General features: G+C 41.4%; 1 protein-coding gene across 6 annotated transcripts in view; it reads right to left on the bottom strand.

The window, feature by feature from the left end:
* Positions 1-25,236, bottom strand: part of LOC116066081 (protein eva-1 homolog A) — an 82,163-nt gene that overhangs the window by 6,284 nt on the left and 50,643 nt on the right. Inside the window, exons 1-3 of one of the 6 annotated variants that reach the window (XM_035995540.1) lie at positions 23,827-24,408; positions 22,060-22,184; positions 71-205 (exon numbers count right to left, since the gene is read on the bottom strand). Coding sequence is in view for 1 of the 6 variants with exons in the window: in XM_031321866.2 (XP_031177726.1) it covers positions 71-205 (135 nt within the window). In the remaining 5 variants the exon portion in view is untranslated. Of the gene's footprint in view, positions 1-70; positions 206-885; positions 951-2,475; positions 2,800-7,488; positions 7,494-22,059; positions 22,185-23,826; positions 24,409-25,236 lie in introns of those variants that run through there. The other 5 variants (XM_031321869.2, XM_035995539.1, XM_031321868.2 and 2 more) reach the window with 5 other exon arrangements.

A 25,236-nucleotide genomic window follows, 5' to 3' on the forward strand; every position in this document is an offset into this window, starting at 1 on the left:
CTCTCCACGGGAGGCCGTGAGTGTGTGACAATGTTTGTGAGAGTGAGAAAGCTTATATTGTTTTGCTCACCTGGAACAGCGTCAGGGCTTTTGACTGAGCTTCCCTCCGGAGGACTGTCTCCCACTATGTTGGGGTCATGGGCGCTGGGTGGAGGGGAGTACACCGGCGGTCTGGGTCCCTGTTCCTGGAGCAACTTCTTTGGGACTACAAAGAGAAGGATAGGTGGAGCAAAGGAGGGGAGTTTGGGGCGAGGGAATCAAAGAAAGATAGAGGATAATAAGATGATTGAAAAGGAGATGTATAGCAGTCATTTCTATTTAAGATCTGCATAGAGCCTGGCCAATGTGGATTAGGCAATATGATCTGCTTAAATTTGTTCACCGTAGATATAATCGGTACAAGCAGTAAGTCTGCAAATATTAAGGAAGAAATGAGAGTACATAGATATTTTACAGGTGGTATTCATTTTTGTTTTTGACTCTTTACATTATATTTAAAAGATTAAAACCTGCAACAGATTTTTTGCCACAAGTTCTTCTCCTCTCTCATGTGCACACAGCTGTAAAGTCTATATTTCATAGGAGATTCTGAGTTGTGTTAATCACATTTTATTTAACGTAAAATGAAAGCGAAAACATGGAGTATTACTGTAATGGAAGAGTAAGCAGCTATTAATGAGACAGCACGATGGCTGTGATTAACACACGCTTCCTGACCTTGCACATGATTCCCGAAAGTTAGGCTGCCCTCGCCCCCTCCTCCTCCTCCTCCTCACCCCTTCACATCCCCCAACCTCACAGTGTCCTGTGAGTAAGGGAGTCTGCACTCTTTCCCCACAGACACAAACCTACAATGCAGTGGGCTGTACATTCCTGCCCGCTCACATGTGGTTTCGAGCTCCGGGCCACGCTCCGGTCGCTGTGTTTGTATGCCCTGTCATATCACAGTGACTTACAGCTCAACAGATGACCGTCTGTCCAGCTGTTTGTCTGTCTGCTATTCTTGCATTTCCATTGCTCTGGACAAACAAATAGGCAGTGAAGAATAATCAGCTGCCTGGTTTTGCTGACATTAGTAGCACTAATAGTGAAACTGTGACATGTGATTTACGGTAAAAATGGACCATTTATTTAAAGGCCGAATGAATAAACACACTGATCAAATTTCCAGAGACGGATTTTGGCAGTGGTCCAAGAGTCAATCAAAGCACAGGAAGGAGCGGAGCAGACTTCACAAAGCTCCCCCCCCCACTGGATACTACTTATGCTCTGGACATGTTACAAGATTTTTCCAATTGTAAGCAATGATGAAAAGAGACTGAGCAGGAACATTTAACTACGGACATTTACTGTACAGATTATATAATGACATACAGTACTTGCCTTTATTAGACAGTTGACCATAGATATTGACAGGATATACTGGGGGGTACATGGCAACCTAGCTGCATTCATTAAAAAAATAACGACAGACAATATATAATAGAGATTGATGCAGCTGTACAAGTCATTGTAAGTCAACTTACAATTAAGTCTGATCATCATGCTAACTAAACTCTATTACATCTTGCAGTCTATTTTTCTGTGATACTTTCATACTAAAGAGATTAACTTGCCGCAGTTGTGATTTGTGCTGTGACTTGCACCAAGAAAAGCAGACTGAGAGAGTTGGAAGTTAATAGCTTGGTTAATCTTTTAAAATTAGAGAAATGCAGGCACAGGAAAGATTACCCATCAAGTTTGTCCTTGAGCCAATAAAAACGGTAAAGATTAAAATGTCAACAATTTTAATAGCGAAATTTCCAGTTGGAATTTAAGTATATGGAAAGTGCACACCAATAGATTATAAAAGTTTTAACCCAGAAGTAAAACATGTTTGATTGTGACATTGCTAAATTGCACTGTATGAGAGAGATTGAGCCTTTCACTCACTCATGTAACAATTACAGCTGCATATATACAGTATAGTGCAACTACTGTGACTCTCTAATTGTGTAACTGGGTTCAAAAGTCGATTAATGTGTTCCTTAAAACATTGAGTTACTAAAATTACACAAATCTTCTTTCACTGCAGTGCAGCCAATGAGAACAGTAATTAATTAACTTCTCTACTCTTATTTTGACATACATGCTATCATACCAGCTGAACAGAGAGAGCTGTCTGGAGCAATGCACATATGAGGAGAGGTTTTTGATCATATCTTACAGCAGAAACTCTGAGAGCCAGTCAACAAAGCTGGTTTACTGAAACTCAGTCTTCAAAGAGCTCCGCTGAATCTGGTTCCAGCCTTTGCTTTTTCTACTTGCCATGAGCAAAAGGGGCAGGAGGTTGATGCCAGACTAATAGAAGTAGTAAATTATTTCTGGTCTTTGTTTTAATCTGCTTAGACGGGTTCACTGCACTACATCAGGATAATTCATATGGTGTTAGGTGAGTTGCCAGCTGTAGAAATGTATACTCTTACATTTAAATACCTTTCTGTATCTCATGTGGCACACCGCATCAATCTGTCGCCTAAATAGGTTAAAAAACCATGAATTTGAAACCCCATTTTATCCAGGTCTGGTTGGCACAAACTAAATAAACAAAGTCCCCCCCATATGTGGAGGTTAAATAAATGCAGAGAAATGAAGAAATGGGATTTAGCCTGGCAGCTCCCCCTGTCTTTCCTCATCAGTCTGACACTAATCATGGGTCTTAAAACTCCCCCACTGCCACACTGCCACCATCTCCATGCCACACCCTGATTACAGCCTTCTGATTGGCCCTAATTGGCTGCACATGTGGCCCAGGGTCACAGCTGAGAGACGTGTCCCAATGTCCCAATACATAGTATTTCAAATGCAGTATGCCAAAAATACCAGGATGTTCTCCTGCATCTGGTCACATTTTGCAGTATGCAAGCCAGCATGCTTTTCTGGCAATTCTGACCCACAATCATCTGTGCAGCATATATGAGCAAGAGGGTCAAAGTTCAAGGCCCAATATTATGAAGAAGTAGTATGTCACAATAATATGCATAATGCATGCACCATACATACTTTGTAAGGGCAGCTGCAGTACATACTGAAATTAAAAATAAAAATAAAGCAATTTGGAACTCAGTGAATCACACTCACATTTTACACAATTAGGGGTTTATAATTGAGATACCTCCGTGCATGCACACTCACAGCCACACCTGATACATGTGCGTACATAAAACACACATGTGCATAGACACAGTCTAATACACTTGTTTGAAGACATACTATGTAACTTTCCCTCTTCGGTCCCCCTACAGCTCACACGGCTGTAGTTCCAATGAGACAACCTGTAGGGGGACCGAAGCGGCGGGGCGTGAGAGCTGTAGTTCCAATGAGACAACCCGGAAGGGGCTGAAGAGGGAAAAGTTACATAGTATGCCTTTAACATCAGAATATCTATGCTTCCAAACCATTTTCCCATGTTTTTCTATGGGCTTACTTTGTTGGCAGAGGTTGGTACATTATAGTAAACTGACTGCTGCTTGTCTAAAAATAATTGTGAAAAAGCTAAAACCTCTCGAAGTAAATGGCCACAAACCACATTTAAGGAGCCAAGCAGTAAAAACGGAACCAGTGAAAGAGAGAAAGAAGAGTGCAAGGGAGAGAAACCGAGGATATAAATCACACTCTACAGCCTGCATTATAATGACATGGTCATATAAACGCATGGCAAATGAGTCTTAATATAACTCCACTAAATGGGACCCGGGCCAGCGATATACCTCTCAGAGCTCAGGACCGCCACGGGGAGCGAAGATACGAGGCGGGAAAGAGTGCCCATAACAATGGGTCGTGTTTACACTGGCAGAGCCGGCTTTGTTTTCACTGGGCTCTGCAGGCCAGTGTGTGTGTGTGTGTGTGTGTGTGTGTGTGTGCATGTATATGTGTTTGTTTGTGGGCCATGTGCTGACCAATGCAGAACACATTTGGGACAAAACCCTGTAAGCCAGAGGGGATATAATGAAATATTAAACCATGCTAAATCTGAGATGAGATCAGACCTGGGCCAATGTCTTAGGGCAGAGATCTTCAACAGGGGGTCCTCAGAGTTACTGTTTAACTTTTATTGTTTAATGAAAATTAAAATGTCTTAATATCTTAACATTAATCCAACACATTATTAGCAACTTTTGACACTAGATGGGATTCATTTGCACTCCCGAGGCCACGCCTACATTTTTGTAACATAAAGATATGGAGAGTTTTGTTCTAAATCAGATTTGAAAAAAAGCACAGGTATTTAGTGATAACGTAAGTGCTTTGATGATAAAATGCACAACACTTTGGGTAATTATTTTCCCTTGAAGGGGTATATAGCACTTTGGAAGAAAAGGGAAACAATGAAACAATGAGCTGGCATATGTGAACATATGTGTAAGAAGTCTGAGCAAAAGCGTCTGGTTTCAATCAGCACACCAGTGCCTACTTAATCTACAACATTAAAGTGATAAACATTAAAGACCCAATATTCACTTGATACACACACACAAACACACAAAGGCAATGCTTCAACAACTCAAATCAATGTTTATAGACACAATTAGACTCACAAAATGTTTTAGCTCTTTCTCCTGCTTCCCACTCAGACACCACCACGACAGGCATGCAGACATCTGCACGTTCACATTTACAAGCCCATCCACCCACACAACCATTTTTCACTGAGCTAATGGCATTCCTGTAGAACAACATGCAAGGTGAATAGGGCAGAAGCTGAAGGTGTTGAGATTGCATTCCTCCTCTCTCCCTTCTCCTTTTTTCCCTCCAACCCCCAGCATAACAATCTAACAGTATCCAGCTGACAGCAGCTGATTGGGCTCAAGTGTGTGTGAATGTTTGTGCACATTTGACAGCCTCTATCACACTCTATATTCAATATACAGATACAATTGTGTATTGTTGTGTACATGAGGATGGTACAGTAAAGAATGTGAGTGTATGTGTAAGTGGCTTAAAGAGATGCAACCCCCCCCCCACCCCTGACCTGAGCCAAGCTGGGGCAGAAGTCATGTTTATCTTCCCACAAATGAATGCACTGCCTCGACCTCACACTGTGAAAATGAATGGCTGCATGAGTGTCAACATATAAATATAAAATAAATGCATGCATGCTTGCATGACTAAGAGTGTGTCACAGGACATGATTAACACACTATTCTCGTCTTGTGTATAAAAAGCAGACCTTGTAATGAGACCTCTATCAAGGGACTGGTGGTCTAAGCTGAGGGCTTTTTCTGGTTCTGCTCCATTTTTATGTTAGTGTGGGCAATCTAACCTCCTTTGCTACTTTATGAGTTTTGTTGTAAGTATCTGTGTGTGTGTGTGTGTGTGTGTGTGTGTGTGTGTATGTGTGTGTCTGTGTGTGTGTGTGTCTAATAGAGAGTTACAACATACATAGAGCTCAACAGTCCTGCCCCTCCTCTGAGAGACCTTGGGTTCCGGAAGTAAATTTCCCATTCATTTCTCCCATTGACGTCTGGAAAAATCCGTATATAAAAAGTTTTAGACCATGCCTTAGGCTAACCAGGTGGTACGTGACTCATAAGCATACAACGTATCATTTCGAGTAAAAAAATGAACAGAAAATCCCAAAAAAGTCAAAAGTATAAGACTGTGTACATATCGTCATCTCAGAGCGAAGGAACTACTCATCCCATAAACCACCGCGCACCACTGAATAAAGGAAGCTACGTTAGTATAGCTAACAGCTAATTCGGCTAACCGCTAGCTGAGACAGCATGTAATAACTTTAAAAGACCCTCAAAATAAAACCTGAAAATAACCGTTAACATATATAACGGCTGTTACGTCAGCTGTAGACGGCTTTACCCAGTGTTAAGTTTGAGTTAACGTTATTTTAGACTGAATCAAGCTGTCAGCTAGAGGTTAGCCGAATTAGCTGTTAGCTAAACTAACGTTAGCTTCCCGGCAGAGGCTAACGTCAGAAGCGTGGACAGATTGTGATTCGTGCAGTGTCGTAAATCCTCGTGACAGACAGTGTTGCCAACTCTTTTCCAATGAAAGTCGCTAGCACCAGCTCCAAAAGTCGCTAAAAGTCGCTAGATGACGTCATACGCTCATTTGCATATTGTTGACGTCATTACGCAATCATTTGTATAAAGCTTAGTGGTTGTGTCAGCAAGGTAGATAGAAAGAAATAGAACTCTTTAGCCACATAATCACAAATTCAATACAGGAATTAGAGAGAAATACCTTGCGTTCTCGCTGGACAATACTGGTGACTTTTCTACAGAAAGTCGCCAGATTTGTCGCTAGTCGCTTTTTTGAAAAAACGTCGCTAAGGTGGTCTGAAAAGTCGCTAAATCTAGCAACTAAGTCGCTAAGTTGGCAACACTGGTGACAGATCGTGCAGGCAGCACAGATCGGGTACTGACACCCATAGCGGAGCATACTGGTGGTTAGTTGAAGGGTTTAGCCCATTAACTCTAAACTAATCTAATTTACATGACTCAACAATTTTCCAAAGCATGCCATATATTTTAAATTAAATCCCCTCCTTCAAGACAGCCATTGATTTACATTAATTTCACTAAACGATGCACAAGATGTCTAGATAATTGTCTTTTTCGTGCAATAGTGCAGCCATAAAAACAAGTGTTGGAACAGATACATGACATATTGCTGATATTTTAACATACTTGTCTTATAAACTTGAAGAGGTTGAATTTATAGAATCATTAAGTTGCCTTTTAAAGCCTATAGACAAACAATGAATATGAGTTGGGAACGTTAACAGACCATCAATGTGTCCTTTAGCAAGGCTCTTAATCCACCCCAAAAGCCCTTCAGGAGCTCATCTAAGGCCACTTGTGGAATACTGGCTATGCTAGAAAGTTCACTACAGTGATTGTTTGTAACTGTAAGAATAACAAGCAGGCACAGCTCAGAAAACCTTTACAAAAAGTTATGAGAACCAAGCCTCAAATCACTAAGATCCAGCAAAAGTTCAGCTTGGTCTTTTGGCACAGATGCATGAATGCTTAATCAAATCAGTGGTCTCAAGTTATCCAGCCAGCATGGATTGTGTAGGCTAGAAACGCCTTTACCTGGCAGGAGCTTCTTCTGACAAGATGTGTCTGCTAAAGAGGCTTGTGCTCATGCAGTACTTTAATAAAATACAGGTATATTTTACTGCAAGACATAGCTGGATTGTGGTCAGACTGTGGTGACACAGTCTGAAAGCATCCAGAGTTGGGGTAGTGAAGGTTGGAAGTACATTCCAGGATAGAGAGAGTGTAACAGCTCAACCCCCCATCCTGCTTCACTGAGCCCCCTGTCCTACATTCTGAAATGTTTCCCCATTTACTTTAATGGATAACACACATCCCTGTGAGACACCCACAAATGCAAATGTACACACACACACACACACACACACACACACACACACACACACACACACACACACACACACACACACACACACACACACACACACACACACACACAGCATGGGCTCTGAACGCAATCACTCTCACTTCCCAACAACCATCAGCTAGACTCGAAAATCCCAGCTGTTTTGGCTATTTAAACACTCCTCACATGTGCACATGCATACAGTTGGTGTTATTAACATAGATGCAGAGACAGAAATAGATGCTCTGTTGACAGTGTGGGGTCATAACATTCAGTGAGAAAATCACTCAGTTGTGGAGCTCCCCCCTAAGACCCCACACAGACAAGAATCCCACTGATGTCTCCAATACTGATAATAACCTCAGTCCCAGTTTGAAATATGCACAAAGAGGAGGTGCTGAGTGTAATGATAATCAAATTACACAAATACACATCAATTTTCTCCTAGATTTTCATCATCATTGAATCCGACCTAAACATCTGGCACTTTTGGTTGCCTGTACTAATCATGCCAGTTTGTATGTATTTGTCTGATTAGCAGTATTTTATTACAACTACCCAGATGCAAATTGTAATCCGGACTCACATTTTCAAGAGCAGTTATGAGTGTTCTTAAATCTTAAATAATCAAAACTGTGTAAAATTAGACATAAAACAATACATCGAACAAAATATATTTAAAACAATTCAACAGCAAAACACAATGCAGTTTAACTATTTTCCAACTTAGTTTACTTATATAGAAGGATTCTGGGTCATAATCAGCAGCTAATTTGTGTTTTTTCCTCAATTTCTTTTCCTAACTCTATTACTGAAAAAAAGCTGTGTTTGCACTAAAGGACCTTTAGCTCTGTAAACTATGGTGATGAGGATTTTCTTGCAGCAGGAACATTTGCGTTCGTCATGGGAACATAAAATTGTTTTTTCATCAATATGCTTCCTTTAAAAAAACTGGGTATTATTGTGTGAGCTTGATATGACCTTTGACCCCACCAGACTAGAGCTGCTTCACTGAATGCAGATAGCTCTAATGTTTGTATTTCCACATCATAATCAGCTGGACGTGGGAGAGGCACATTGTCGAAGTCAGCACTGCCACATCATTATCTAATGTTCCACTGGGTCAACAAGGATGTGACCAACGCTGAATCATCAAATCACGCCATCCACCTAAACTTACTCCTTCATAACAGAGTTGTGAGGTAATGGGACGCTGGGTTTGGATTAGGTCAGAGAGCTGCTGAGGTCGTGAAATGACAGAGATCGTCATTTGTTGTAGCTGACATAGAACAGAGAGAGGACAGATAGTGGCAGGACCTGTCTAGACACAATCGTGACAGAAATAAAGTCAGCAACATTCAACAAGCATGTTCCAACACATGTCATGGCTGATCTAAACAATGGTGCTATCTTTAGCAGACAGCAACAACTGCTCGTACACGGCAGTTAATAAAATCAACACTTTAAGTCTACTGGGACCTGAGTAATGAATGGCGTTTTGGTGAAAGATAAACTATGCTTAGCTAAAAGTAGCCCAGTTTATCCCTCTCAATATACCAATAGGTCTCTATTTAACTTTTCATGCAGTGTACAGTCGTCTTTGTTATGTGTGACAGTTACAAGTGTTTAAATGAATGTTGGGATGTCGACATTCTTTCTTTCTCTCTCAATCTCTTGCATGCTTGAATACATCAAAAGGTATGACTGATAGAGCCCTAAAGTGACAATAAGATGGAGCAAGGTTCATTCCAGTCTCTGGTGTGGGAATTGTTGTCCTGTTCAACATAGAGTTTTCCTATTGACTGTCTATATAGCATGATAAAACATGTCATCACGACTCCTGAAACACGCCATGATGGTGGTGTACTGTGCAACGGGGACGGGCGGATAGATACCTGAAGTATCATACCACCAAATACTGTACCACCACTAAATTCATACCACCAAAACGTAAGCCTTTTTTTGAGTAGCGATAGTATAGGGTCAATTAGATTGATACCAAAACAATGTAGCAATCCAACATCAAGTTCTGGGCCTAATCACTTTCACGATTTCAAAATGGACATACACCCAGCGCCTCAAAATGTTGTCAGAGATGACTGTAGAACGAGTCGACGAGATAGAGTCGTTTAAGAAGAGAAGCTCTGCTTTACTCCATCCAACAACAGACAGTTCAACGAGGTCAGCACCTAATCTGCTGAATGGGCCTCCTTGATAAAGCTATCTCCATTAAAGAAGTTAATTGAGATGTGTGGGGACAAAGATAATATGGTTCAGGCATTGTAACACATACATCGCTGGTGTATTTGATATGTCCCTGAAGTGTTCTCTGTTTTGTCCATGTGAATGGACAAAATATGTGAATGTGAATGTGCAATCAGAACATGTGAATGTTCTGATTGCACTTAATACCACTAACATCATATTTTATTGATGGCTATTAGGACTTGTTCTTTCTCCCCTCCACAATCAGTGCAAAGACATTGGCCCCGAGGCTGGAAAAGTAAAGTCACTGAGTTTAACATACTGTACATTTAGAGCACTACATTTTAAAAAGGAAATCAAACTATATTTAATGAACAATATGCACACTTGTGAGTTGAGGCAGTAAGTGTGAGCACATAGTGAAAGGATAGTTGAGATTCTGACCTCAGTGTCACATGTTTAAGACCCTCTCCATGATGCATTGGCTTTTCAGTAAACACCCAGAACTGACTTGATTCGATTAGAAGCCATTGTGCTAAATGACGGCGCCACAGCAAAATAACACTGATTTGTTTTAGCATCTGTGTGTCATTATATGCTCTATGATTTGATGCACACTCCATCACTACCTCTTTATCATTTGGGTAAAACACTACCACCTGCCTCATATAGTGCTTGTCTATCATAGGTGCTTCTGTGCCCTGTCATTGTCAGGTAATTAGACGAGCCCTAAGTGAGAGTAAATCACAACCAGAAATATTCCGTCTAAACGTTATACCTTACCTCTTCCACAGAAAAAGAACCGATGCAAACCCAAGCAGTGTGTGGGAGTTGCCGTGTTCGCATGTGTATAAGAAAGGAAGGCATTTCTTTTCTCCATGTGTTGACAGGGTGCTGGGCCATATTAGTGGTCAGGCCTGGACAGAGATAATACCAGTGAGGTCTGGGTCAGCCTGAGTCTGTCATCGGTCTTATCACCAAAAGTGCACGTGGCACACACATGCATATTACCTTCTGTTTAGAATGCTACTTCAACGCTGGACTCAAGCCAGATATTGTTTGATGTTTTTTGATAATACCAACAGTGCCAAAATTATACTTTTTTGGTTGTTTTTTTTATTTGACAAAAGAAGCCACAGTTGTTGAATGCTGTCTAAATATAAGCAGCCATTTAAGAACTTCACCTAAATAAAAAGCACTGGACCGAACCTTTCCCATCTGAGCAGACTTTTAAAATTACTTTTCTCGGGACTATTATTAGAACCAACTCTGAAAATAGACATTAGCAGGCGGGTGCTATCACAGGATACACTGAGCAGAGAGAAGAGAAAGGGAGGACATGAGAGAAAAGAGGAGAAGCAGCTCCACAAACATTTCCTTTCCTTTTTCCCCTTTACTTGATGCTTGAGGTTTTTTGGCACACAGGAGCACTGAATACATATAATGTTCTAGCTGGGTTTCTTATAAAAACACATGCACTTGTTGCAATTATGTGAACAGCAGTACACTCACTGGGTCCATAGATGATGATGATGATGATGATGATGATGAATGATTAAGTGTCCCATGTGCTCCAAAACTTTGGCATTGGAGACTTTCTGGGTACAGCTGGTTATCAGTTTGTCCTACTGTCTATATTTCCTGTTACATCCAACCTGTATCCTGTCTTCTTCTTCTGCCCCTGTCAACTTAGCCATGGTATATGAACAGCTTGAGCCACAACATATGCAAATGCATGTCTTTAAGGGTTAAGAGTGGAGAGAAAAAGAGCACGAGCGAGAGGAGTGATAGACACAGAGGCTGCCAGAGACACTTTTACACCAGTCTTTAAAACAAACACCTGCTGCTGTGGCTGAAGTGCCAGGGGGACATCAGAGATCCTGCAGTCTTTAACCGCAAGGCTGTTATTAGATAATGAAACAGAGCTACAACATTACAAATTATCTCAATGCCCACCTCTCAAATTCAGCACCAATGAGGATTTACACAAAGTATACATCTGTTAGTGTCTTGAAACTAGGTTTCCTTTCTCAGTTTCTGTTGCAAATTCTAGGACTGTTTCAACTCACTCGAGCATCACAGGAATTAAGGGCATTTTAAACTAATTTCAAACTCTTCATTTCACTCAACCACATCCTAGAATACAAAGCACACCTGGCTACAGGAGATGGTTAGCTCAAACCTACAAAGTATGCCTTGTAGTTGGGTCAGAACGAGGTCAAATCACGTTCCCACCACAAACAAATTGCTCAAGAATTTGTGACTGGACTGAGGACTAAAGGTTCTTGGTTCAGTTGCTTTGGTCCAGACCTTAGTACAACTGTCGTGTTCAGATTTACCTAAGCGAATAGCACCAATGGGGGAATACGAACCTGAGTCTGAGTTGTTTTAATTGTTTCTTCATTTTGAAATATACCTGGTTCGTGTAAAAGAAAATGTGCAGCCAATAACAGATTATTAGAGGTAAAAAGATAAATGTAAGCACAACAAAAATGCAGCGGGGTAAAAGGATAGCTAGAAAGAGTAGCTTTACCCACCCTTCCTTATCACTACATCCCTACTGTAACAAATAACTCTTTACCCAACAGAGTCAAGCCCTTTTTGCAGCTGAGAAGATTTGTCTTCTCAATCGTCATCTGCAGTATTTTCATTCCAGCTGCTGTAAATCTTTCCGGTATCAAACGGCTACAGAAACCCTTAGACAGTAGCGGCCTCTAGCTCACCCAGTAAGCTCGCCCCTGCAGCGGCCCGGGTTCGAATCCGACCTGCGGCCCTTTGCTGCGTGTCATCCCCCATCTCTCTCTCCCCCTTTCACATCTATCCACTCTCACTATAATAAAGGGAAAAGCCCCAAAAAATAATCTTAAAAAAAAAAAAAAAAGAAACCGTTAGACAGTGGGCCAACTGTGGCTTACAGAGTTAAAAAATGCAATTTGATCTGTGATGGTTGCATCTTTCTTTCACATTGCGTTGCTACAGGGTGTTTAGTGCAGATTTGACATAAGGCAGACTCACACAAGCATACACTGACACATGGATCAACACTTGGCACTTTAACTCACACACACATTACGCAGAACACCTTTCAGAACTAATTTTCAACCCTGAGACAGAAGAAGACAGAAAAGTGGTAGTGGAAGGGATGGAAAGAGAAGGAGGGAGACAAGGAGAGAGAAAATTAAGACTTTCCATGAGGGTGATGCAGACAGATCAGCTTTAAACCAAACAGTCTGAAATATTATATTTATATATATTATATAATATATCTATTATGTTGATATACCATTTATATGTATTGCATGAGGAATACAAATGACACTTAGAAATGAGAAAGATGAGGAACATGCAGACAGAAATTTAAAGAAATAGTTTGACATTTTGGGACATAAGCTAATTTGCGTTTGGATTGGCTGGGAGTAGTTGCTAGGCAACCAGCGGAGACTCCAGGAAGTTACTACTCCCTGCCAAGAAATAGTCTGGCACATAACCCTCTGTAAAATGGTGAATTGTTTTTTTTACTCACTTTGGTTGTTTGATGGGTTAAACAAATGACACAAAATGTTAATTAGTGAGCTTTAGGGTTGCTGGAGGATTTTGTTAGATTCAAACGGAGCCTCACAAGCTATTTTCTTGTTTCTAGTCTTCATGCTAAGCTAACCGTCTCCTGGCTCCAGCTATATATTTACCCTTCATATGTGAGTAACGTATCAATCTTCTCATCTAACTCTCGGCAAAAAAGTGAGCAAACGATTCCTTTACATATCTGCTAATGAATTCATGCTGATAAATAACAGTGCTTTGCTTCCTGATAATTTCACTAAAGCATTTCATGCATGCAGGGTTAAGCATATGCCAACTTTGTGAGGAGCCAGAGTTTACACTAAAATGATTCTTAGTAGTTAGAGGACCACCCATGAATTCAGCAGCACTGAACTTTATAGGGCAACTGTCATATTAACACTGACAGGCATTTTATTAGGCAAATCAACAAGTAGAAATCTTGTGTTCAAAACACAGAGCATTTGGTTGTCTGTAACAATTTTAAAAGGGGTCTGCGGGACTTTAAAAAGTCTGTAAAGTCTTTGTACTTTTATCATGCAAGAAATCCCATGTGGTTATTGCTACCTTTGTTCTGACATCACAACTGTTTCTGTAGCTGAATTTTTGTTGTCAAACTATAGTTACATTGATTCATCCATAATCAACACATCTTAGAGAGCGGTTTTGTATGCTAGCAGAGCTGGATTGTTAGTGCATCTGTTATTTAGAGAACAAAATGTTAAAACGCTTAGGCAATGTTTAAAACAATAGCAGACTGGAGATCAACCTCCTCGCACTTCTGGGTTAGTATTTCAATGTAGCCTACTCTAAACTACAGTGAATCTGGCACAGACAACAACATAGTCCTGATGTTTGCTTGCATAAGCAAGTAACCAAAATTTTGGATTGCATAAAAGTAGCATCCCAAAATCTGTCTGGTTTGGCTACGGAGGCCAGGATTCACAGTGGCCTCACTAAACAAACACAACTTGGAGGTCTGGCTTCGCTTTGGCTGACGGACGTCATTATGCACCGTCCATTAAAAACCAACATACTGGCAGAGTGTGAGACATCCAGCTTTTCAGTGTGGGCCTAGGGGTGGAAAATCCCCATATGACAGGGTTATACAGGAAAAGAGAGTGAAAAAGTGAAAGACACTGAAGTGAGAGTCTGAGGCTACTTTTGGCTGATGGACAGGATAGTCTATTTTTTCATCTTGGCATTTGTCTAATGCCAAGATACCAACATACCACTTAAACAGTAACTGCATTGACAGTAAACCTAAGTGCTCAATAGACGTTAATGTTCCTTCATTGTCATAGACAGCAAGTAAAAGACGAGAGCAGGGACTATCCAGGTTCATCCAACCAGCTCTATTATTGTTATAAGTGGAGAAAAGCTAAGATTCAAACAGAGACTGCCCCCTTCAAGCGTACACAAGACCTAACAGTGGTCAGACAAAACAGCCACTATTACCAAGCTATACTGTATGCCTGATTAGAATACACATTATTTCACACTGTTCCACACAGATACGTGTGAAAAAGACGTATTTGCATGACTCTAGATGGCAGAGATAATGCATTACCACACACTCTATATGAATCAATGATACACAAGTCAGCAGTTCCCACACACTTTGGCTGAAGCATGTCTACTATATCACACTTGAATCACATGAGAGCACATGGGCCACTTTGTACCAACATAAATGACAAGCTGTATTAGGATAGCAGCTAATCATAAAGCCTACAATAGCGCACGCACGCACGCACGCACGCACGCACGCACGCACGCACGCGCACGCACACACACACACACACACACACACCTCAGAGTAGCAGAACCCAATCGGGCGTTGGTGTCATGTTGCAGACAGGAAACAGATGGCCTGCTGGGAAAAAAAAGAAAAAAAAAGCATGCCAAAGAAGGCCAGAGAGAGTTCTTTCCTCCCTTTTCTTCTCCCTCCATCCCTCCTTTTATCATCCCTTCATCCTCGGTTGGAAGAAAAAGGAAGAGTGAGGCGGCGGTGGTGTTTGGAGGCTAGATCAGTGGGCTCTGGCTTGAGATCAGAGTGATGGGAGACTTTTAAATAACAGCCCAGCATGGCTCTACTGTACTGGGCCAGGCTGGGGCTCAGAGCCTGCAGGCTATTTAGGACTATTTAGAATATATTTTAAGCCTTCAGGGAATAATATTCCTATCAAGTACATTGTGGGTGTTGGTTTGCATATTTTGGAACACTGGACAGACCAGCTGTTTTGGGGCTAGCTGTTTCCCCTTGCTTTCAGTCTTTATGCTAAGCTAAGCTAACTGGCAACTGGTTTTAGCTCAATACTTCAAACCATAAACGTGAAGATTCATACATGTCCTTATAATATTTCAAAATAAAATTTCAGTTTACGACAACTTCGGTTTCAGTTCCGTAGCTCTGGCCATCATTTCTGAATCGGTTATGATAACATTGTACTCACCAAGTTAATTGCTGATATCTAAGAACATGGCGAAAACTGCTAAAAAGAAGTCAAGAAACATGAGCAGTCAGACAGGTTTTAAAATAGACGACAGTTTGCCAGATAATATAACTACTTTATTTGGAAGTAAAACCGAAATGTAAGAAATAATCAGCCTGGGCTGTGGAAAAGTGTGCACACAGTGATGGATATTTAATTTGGCTAAAAATGTTCAGCTGCTTTTTTCTCTTCCAACTAAGTTTGGCTAACCTGAGGGTAAAGTTTAAAGTCTGATTGTCTGACTACTCTCGTTTCTTGTCACTGCATTCCCCCATCTCAGGAGTAACTTGGTGAGTACAATGGTATACAAGATAGAAATAATAGCCCAAACTATTCAATTAAATCCTAGTTATGCTGTAATTCTTCTTTTAATTTCTGTTTTTATACTATTATTAAAAAATATATATCAATAAAGACCAGACAAAGAAAAGTGTAAATCGGTGGTACCTGAATACCATCAGACACATTCAACAGATAACCTGTGAGGTTTACTTCCTCCAAAACAACCTCCTGACCTTTGCCAGGTCCACAGGACTGACCCATCAGCTGCTGATGACAGATAACCTTTGACTCTGAAAACAGCTATCAGAGATCAATATTGTCTTGAGTAAGTTTTCTCTCCACAGAGAACGTATTGCTAAGTGGACTGACCCTGGCCGTTTGAGGTCGTGATACATCACATGTTTACTTGAGCTCTGTGTCCTGGGTTTTTCTTAGATCTCTAATCTCAGATTTGTATCATTGTGAAGCTTCTCATGCCGATTTCATGTAAGATCATCTGATGTCTAGAAATGCCTTGAGTCAGGGACTCAGGAGAGAGCGTCAGGAGGCAATCGATTAATTTGGCTGACGTCAAGCTCCTCTTCTTGATGTTTGAGCATATAATGCAGCTAAACTCCAAGTGGAGGATTTTAATCTCAGGCCTGCTTAAATAAGCACATAAATGTTTGATTTACAAATATGTACTAATTGCAATATGAATATCTAAACTTTCCCATTCACGCCATACATTTTGCTTTGTCAATTGTTACAACAAAAATGTTTTAAAGACTGTTTTAAAGTCTTGGCAAAGTTCAGATTGAACAGGTGCAATCTCTCCATTTTTAACAAATTTACAGACATGTATATCAAAAATCATTATACCATTACTCAGTTATATGTATAGTATACTTCAAAGTCTACTTGATGTCAATACCCTGTATCAGTAAACCACCTTGAAACTCTTCTATATTCAGCAGTAGCTATTTGTTGTAATATTGGGATAAAATACAGCCTCTAAAAACGTAGTGCTTTATTAGAGATCACTTGCACAAATTTACTTACAGCAGATGTTCTTCCTTCAAAACCTGCCTAACATCTGCAGCTAGTCATTTAATGCTTCATTCAAAAACCCTGGGCTGTAAAATCTACAGACATCATTAAGCATGTCTGCTAATTTCTAAAACCTGAAATACAGCAGCGATAAAATTACTAAGGCAACGCAACCCAAAACACATGTTTTCTGTATATTGAAACCTCCTAAATGTGGGCCGACATAAAACACATGTTTAGATAGAAACCTCTTCTCAGTCTCTTCATTAAATTGGCACCCTGTAATCCTGCTGCATAACATTTCAACCTTTATTGGAAGTCTTGGGTGGATTGTTGAGGAGTGTTTGAGCTTTTTGAAAGTCTCCAGACTTCTAATAAGGAGTCAAGTAAGCCAAAACATAAAACACTGTTGATACAAAGAGTGCTCCGTCTCTCCTTCTCTGTCTATCTTTTTGTTCCTGTCTCTTTCTCAATTCAATTAGGTCGTAAAAAAGCACTGTAAGTTGACCAAAGCACGCCAACAATGGTTCATACATTTCAAACTATATGCTGATGATTAACTACTTGAAATGTGTTATACTGTAAATGTGTCTCCTCTGAGCCAATGGCCCTTTCTTTTTTTCTAACATGCCACTAAATCCTCCTCTAAATCAAGTTTCTCTGCCTTCTTCAGTCCGTGCAGCACATGTTGCTGGACTCATAGCGATCCTTCCCTCTTTTAGAACAAATTGAGTTTAATGGGGGTGAGGAAGGGTGAGCTGAGGGGGAAGAGAGGGAAAGGAGAAGGGAGGGCTGTAAAACGCACCACATGCTACTCCATGCCAATCCCCTACGAGGAGAACACAGCAGCATTACCTCTTTTACCAAATCCAACAGTAATATGTTCTGGCCAGAACCAACACCTACTGAAACAGGAAATCACTGCATGGCAAAAAAACATGAGGGATTTAGTCTTCAACCGTAATTTTCTTTCTTTGTTTTAGAGAAATACAAGATTATAAAACTGAATCAAAAAAGAAAATGCTGAACAATCCTGTTTGTATTCATGTGTACAGAAACTATTTGCGTAGTTACTGCCGTTGTCAGAGAACAGTTTACCCCTTCACTGACTTTTAAACTGTCACAACTTCCAGTATACATGCAGAGTCAAACACCATCAATCTTTTTGACCCACGTCTTATACACACAAACCTCGCCGTACAGGCAAGTGAGCAAACATACACACACACCTTTGGCAAAACAGTGACGTGACACATAGTTGGTATGCACCTCAACACTGGTCTTTTTTAGCTCCGCTCATGGTGCAATGCTCTGGTTTATTTAACTGGACTACTGTGAAAGTTCTTCTAAGGCCAGCACAAACAGGAAAAAAACACACACACACACACACACACACACACACACACACACACACACACACACACACACACGCGCGCACACAGAGGGGCAGCGTCCTTCACCCTGACCAGGTTGCCTTAGAGAGAAAATGAATTTTCCTGGGTGAGCATGGCTTGCTAAAGGGCAACTAAAAAAAACAGAAAGCCTGTTGAGAACTGTAATGCTTTTGTTATCAATGCAAAGTCCCCTTTTTATTAGATGAATGTGAAAACTTCTTCTAGTGTTAAACTCGGCACATGCATCATTCTGCACAGCATAGCTCAAACTTTCAAGTGAAGTAATATTAAAGGGGTGATAGAATGCAAAACCGATTTTACCTTGTCATAGTTGAATAACGACAGTTCGGTGGGTAAATAAGACATACATAGAAGCTCAAAATCCCATTGATACCCCTATCCTCTGCAAATCTCACATTTTGAAACTGCCGCTGAAAACGGACGAATCTCAACAAAGCTGGATGTTGACGTCATGATCTCAAGTCACGCCCCAACATTTGCATAGGCTACACGACTGACCTGAGGTCAGCTTAGTCTTCTGAATCTTGCTAGGTCATGCAGATCTCCAGAGGTACGCTATTTAATTACTAAATTCACTTCTGAGACTTTTTTATGCGAGAACTCAACTATGTAGAGGTCAAATATGGGCCGTTTTATGAAAATTGATGGCTAATTGCAAATTTTATCCGACTGTGTGTCGCAGTTCAGCAGGAGCTCAGCAGGCTACGTGACAGCGGCCGGTGCTGCCTCGCCGCCCAGCGGCATGTCCTACTTCAGAGACTCGCTGTGAGCTAGCTGGATCTCCGTCACATAGGGAAGACCGCGGCGCTCCATACCCGCGCAAAGTCACCGGTTCTGGGTTACTGGACTACAAAATGCCGAGGCCCTGATGGAGCCTGCAGCTAGCCGCGATCTTTAGCTACCCTATTGCAGGGACAGTAGCAGCTAACAAAATCCCTAATGTTCACAAAAATGCATTAAATTGAAATTGGACACCATAGTTAGCTTTATAAGACCTTGGGGTAGATGTTATATAAGTGGCGTGACGAAATGCAAACTAAATATACTCTAGTTAGGCAGGCAGCTGGCAGCCAGCCAGTAGTCCAGTAGCCGAGAAACGGTGACTTTCACTGGGTGAGGTTGCCGTTTTCTCGTCAGACTGTGTGGAGCTCCTAAAGTCCGACACGTCTTACCAAATTTGCAATTAACCATCAATTTTCATAAAATGGCCCATATTTGAGCTTTATATAGTTGATTTCTTGCATAAAAACGTATCAGAAGTGAATTTAATAACGAAATAGCCCAACAAACAACGTATAACTTTGCAGTGTCTGAAATATGAGACCTGCTGTCTCCAATGTGTTTCTATGGGGTTCGCTCAAACCAATCAGTGCGCAGCTCATCTAAATATTCATGAGCATACCATATTTGGAAGAAAAGCTCTTGTTCCAAATAGAGCCATATTCACAGGGTAGTTAAGGGCCTAATAAAATAGCATTCGGGCAATTTTCAGCCCAACCAATGTTACATACCCTATTAGGAGACCTTAAGGAACAGTGTGAAATACCCTATATAATCATTCAATCACCCCTTTAGGCAAAACATATTTGTGAGTGGAGGGGGGCTTTAAAATCCAATCCACAGACAATGTATGTAATGTGTTAATGGGAATAAAGAACTCTGGGATAAATGATTCTCCTGCTTTGTTTCTCTGCTGCATCGTGACTTATGTGTTTTGGATCCTCAGGTGTTCATATCTGTGTGTGCTCCCATGTGTACAGACCATGAGGCATTTTTTCCCTCTCCCATCTCACTGACCTTTCAAATCTAGCAGGATCCAGGGGACTTACCCCCACAATCTCACTGGGAGATAAATGACTCCCTTCAAAGCACAGAGAATTGGCCCAAGAGGAAAGGAAACATTCTTGTAGATGAACTATAAAGTAAAGGGCTCTACCCTTTGGAAGCTGTAGAGTCAGCTTGTTAACAGAGAATTATGGTGTATAATAAGTAAGACTGGGGGTCCCTGCAGCTATGATACTGGAGACAGTAAAAGAGAGGGGGGGAGCGTGGGCCAAAGCCATACAGATAATGGTGTGATGAGGATGTATACAGTAGGTATTTCTGAGATGGTGGCGGGGGGAAGCATAGGGTGATATGGGGGACAGGAGAACCCCACCACCCCCTGCAAGCAGCTGCATGTTGGTGATGAAGAATGCAAGGAAGTTATTTTGGGGGGGGCACATCTGCTTCAGCTATCAGGAGACCTCCTCACCTCCCCTTTCATTTTAAAATGACTTGTGTTTTTTAGAGCAAGACTTGTTCTAGAAGGAAGGAAGGAAGGAAGGAAGGAAGGAAGGAAGGAAGAGCAATAGTAGGAAGGAAGGAAAAAAGAAAACACCCCTCTAGAAGAGTGGAAGCCATTAGGAATGCATGCTGAGTTTCAAAAACAGAGAACAGAGAAGAAAAGGATAACAAAAAATCAAATCAAGGGTAAAAAAGATGGGGGTTGGAAAGGAAAGAGAGCTTTGCTTTACTGTGAGAGAACCAGGCCAAAGCTTAGTACAGCGCCAGGTTCCATTCAGACTAGACAAAGTAAATAAAACCACTTGATGAAAAAGAGCAAAGGAAGCCAATGGATGGTGGAAAGAGCGTTCCAATTAGGGGGGTATGAAGCTATGCCATGTTATAAGGATGAAGGGACAGGAAACGAGAAGGTCTGACTTTCTGTTGTCTGTTGTTCTGAGCAGTCGGCCTTATCTGATGGCCAGACACAGAATTACACAGATTATCACAGCATTGTAAACATGAAGTCACATCTCTGTGTGTGGATGAAAAGGAGGAGAAACGGACAACCATTCATCGTCCCCATTAATCATTTCTACTGTCATCTCAATTGTCCCCTCCATCTCCAGAGGACATCCAGACTGCTAATCTGACATATTAAACAAAAAGCAAGTTGACATCCAGCTAATGAAAATGAGCGCTGGAGCAGGCTGGGCTTATTCCTGTGCCGTCAGCCTCTGGCCCGCCCTCTTTTCTCGTAACCCAAACCACACACTAATTCATGAATTACAAACAAAGAGTCCCTTGTGGTTTGGGAGGGACCAGGCCGGCACTGCAAACGGGCGCTACAGCTGAACGGCTACGTGTCAATTACAGGGAAACCTGGCTGACAGGGAGAGGTAGGTGTGGATGCATGCACACACTAACAGGCTCACACACTTACACGCTTGCAAACAGGGAGGCAGGAGCACAGGCCTACTGTATGAACATGTTCACAACACACACACACACACACACACACACACACACACACACACACACACACACACACACACACAGGAAGCCATCTGAGCAATTTTGTCATTTTGGAGCCCAGGAACTGACTGCGCCATTGTCTGGTGTAAGCAGCTCGCTGGGTTTCTCAGCCCTGTTTACGAGGGCTGACATGCATTAAGGTGGTGGGCATGCACCACCGGCATTTAAGGCAGGCTTCTGTGGAAAAAAACGTGTTGAATTGTGGGAGACGTTGCTACAATTGTGCATGCGGATTAAACACTGAACATGTTTTGAGTTTAGCGTCAGATAGAAAGGAACCCATCTGCTCTACACCGAGATGAGGCTGATTATCCTGGTTCAGCTCAGTTAATTGGTTGTTATATGAAGATAAACAGAATTTATGGAATTACAGAATCTCTTGTTGGGGCGATCTCTAGCTGGTCCCTAGGCCCGGCCCGGGCCTGGGGTGCGCATCTGACCCACGGCACTTCGCTGCATGTCATCCTCCCCCCTCTCCTGTCATTCTCCAGCTGCTCTATAATAAAAAAGGTAATAAAAGCCCAAAATATAACCTCAAAAAAGGCTCTCTTGTGAATCTTTTACGACCTAATTTGTTTCATTTCATTGTGATATAGATCAAGGCTGAAGCACAGGGGAGACAGCGCCTTTGCAGTAGTAGCCCACAAACTCTGGAATGAGTTGCCTCTACATATTAGGCTGGCCCCTACACTGCCTGTTTTCAAATCCCGTCTTAAAACATATTTTTATTCCCAGGCTTTTAGAATAGTTGCCTTTCTATATTATTGTCATTTTGCAGTTAAACTGTTGTCTTTTTGTTATTTTTGTGTTCACTGTGTTCTTTCTATATTTTGTTTTTTTTGTGATTGTACAGCACTTTGGTCTACTGTTGTTGTTTTTAAATGTGCTTTATAAATACATTTTGATTGGATTTGGATATAGATTTCATCACATCACCCAGCCCTACAAATATTTTCAAACCAATAGACCAGACATGCAGCAAAAAAAGATAAGTGCTGAAATGATAAGTCAATTATTTGATTAGTCAAACAGCAGAAAATGAATGGGCAACTATTTTGATAATTGATCATTTCAGTCGTTTTTCAAGCAGTTTTATTTCATTAACTGAATATCTTCTGGTTTTGAAGGGCTGGTCGGACAAAACGAGAGATCTGAAGACGTCATCTTGGGCTCTGCAAGTTGACAACCTTTTATCATTTTCTGATATTTCATAGAGAAAATGGTTAATTGATTAAGGAAGAAATTAATCAGCAGATTAACCGATAATGAAAGCAGTTAAGTGACATCTTTTCAGTGAGCTCAACCCTGCTGCCTGCTCTGAGTCAGCACCAGTATTTGCATTGTGTAAACACCTCGCTGCCGCTTGCTGTTGGTTTTACTGTATTATGCACCCTGTGGTTAATTACAGTGGAATCAAACTCCTGCCAGCAGAGCCTGTTCTCTACTAGCAGCTCATTAGGAAAACAACACTGACCATCTATGGAGAAACACACACACACACACACACACACACACACACACACACACGCACGCACGCACACACACTGAGGAGGATACATGAAAAATGATTTTCACTGTTCCTTTTAAAGGTATCAACACTGAGTGGGGTGTTGTCAGGTATCTGTCTTGTCATGTGCATGTGTGTGCACTGTTGTCTGTATCTAAGTGATCTCACACTGTTGTTACCTTATCTGTCCACACGTGAACCCTACAGTTCCCTGTCAGAGTCTAATCCAATCAGTCAACCTGGCAAGTCTCCCACTCAGCTCCTGAGCACTTGTTTCCTCCCTCACGTTTCACACACACACCATCTTCCAAATAAATAACACACTCACACCAATGTATCCGCTCTTACGTTCTCACATCCTCAACAGCGAGAGCTGAGACAGCAGTGACATTCCTGAGTGCATCGCCAGACGAAGCAAACTCTTGTGACGGATTAAATATGCAGAGAAAATTACTTTTATAGATTCAAAGTTTAAAGCTTTTTAGATGGATAACAGGAGGGATGATCCCACTTCTCAAATAACACAAAAGTCTCACAACTGTAGCACAGAAACCAACAGGCAAAAGTAGCCAGACAACAGATTTACAGGGAGATTTAAGTGTGTTCATACAGATGACGAAGTGACACTTACACACACATAGCTGAATGGAAAATCCTCCGAGGTCCAGGCAGTAACTTTCTCTCTGAGCGTGTGTTTGTGTGTCTGTCTTGTCAAACAATGCACCCTCCTCCCCCTCTCCGTCCCGCCAGGAGAGCTGGGACTAGCTTCGCTGTAAAAACAAGCGCTCACGTGAATAGTCCACTGTCGTCCGACCACAATAAGAGAGCACAGCCCAAAAAAGGAAAAAAAAGAAGAAGGGAGGGAATAAAAAATAAAATAAAAAGGGTAAGCCCCTTTAAGAAGGTAAGCTCTTTTAGGATGACTTCCCTCTTTTTAAGCCAAATGGAGTATGAAGAGAGTTTCCTCTTCTTTACTTCTTCTCATCCAGAGAGAATAAGGCTTTTCTAATGCTTCTCCTCTTTTAGTTTTCCCTTCCTTCCTGCTCTCTGGGAGAGAGAAAGTTAAACCCGGCTTTAGACAACTGGAATGTGACAGCAGGAGAGAGCGAGGGAGAGAGAATGAGGTGGTGAGGGAGGGCATGAGGGAAAGAGAGAGAGAGGGAGACAGAAGCAGGGGCATGTAGTGTCCACCTACACAGCCCACTGCTGTGTGAGTGAGTGAGCAGTCACAGAGAGGTAGGAAGGGGAGGGGAAGGAGCACAGAAAAGAGGAGGAGGAGGGGGCTGTGTGTGTATGCATGAGTGTGTGTGAGAGGGAGTAAAAGAGAGAGAGATGAAAAAGAGTGCAGCTCCAGGATGTGACCTGAGAATTTCATTCAGCTCAGATTGGAGACCAGGGACTGTGGTCTGTAAGAGCTGGAACATGCTGCTCCTGCATGGCTGCATGTAAGCCAGTGTGCGCTGTCGGGTTGGACCATATGACCATATATGCCATGAGACAATATAAATCTGTCAGAGGGTTTTTCACACTGTCCCTATCTGCCCCTTTATTATCTCTGGTTAAATTAAGCCATTGTGGGCACTGTTGCAAATCAATGAGCAGGACTGCTTGATTGCAATGTTGGGTTTTTATAGAGAAGTGCATTTATTTGTCAGGTATTTTATCCACACATTTTCTTGATTGATTTACCAGAAAATGTACTACTTGTGACACAGTATATCAATATTGACCTATTCCATGATAGAGAATTGAAGCGAATATCGTGAATGCGGTTTTCCAATTTGTTTTCCTGACAGGAAGTTGGATCAACCAATCAGCTTGTTGGACACTCAGAGCTGTCTATGCATTGTTGACATTTAGGAAAGCATTTACATTTCTTTTGCCATTGGGCTCATGAGTTACTTTTATGAAAAGACTTTAGGAGATCCGTACACAATGACATGGTCTCTGTCTCCAAGCTATGTTTAGAGAGAATGTGCTTTTTGTTCCCTACAATTTGGATCGAAATAGGTAAAACGAAATGTATTTAATTAAAAGGTAT

The sequence above is a fragment of the Sander lucioperca genome, chromosome 19 (genome assembly GCF_008315115.2).
Source record: "Sander lucioperca isolate FBNREF2018 chromosome 19, SLUC_FBN_1.2, whole genome shotgun sequence".
In the NCBI taxonomy this organism is placed as follows: domain Eukaryota; kingdom Metazoa; phylum Chordata; class Actinopteri; order Perciformes; family Percidae; genus Sander; species Sander lucioperca.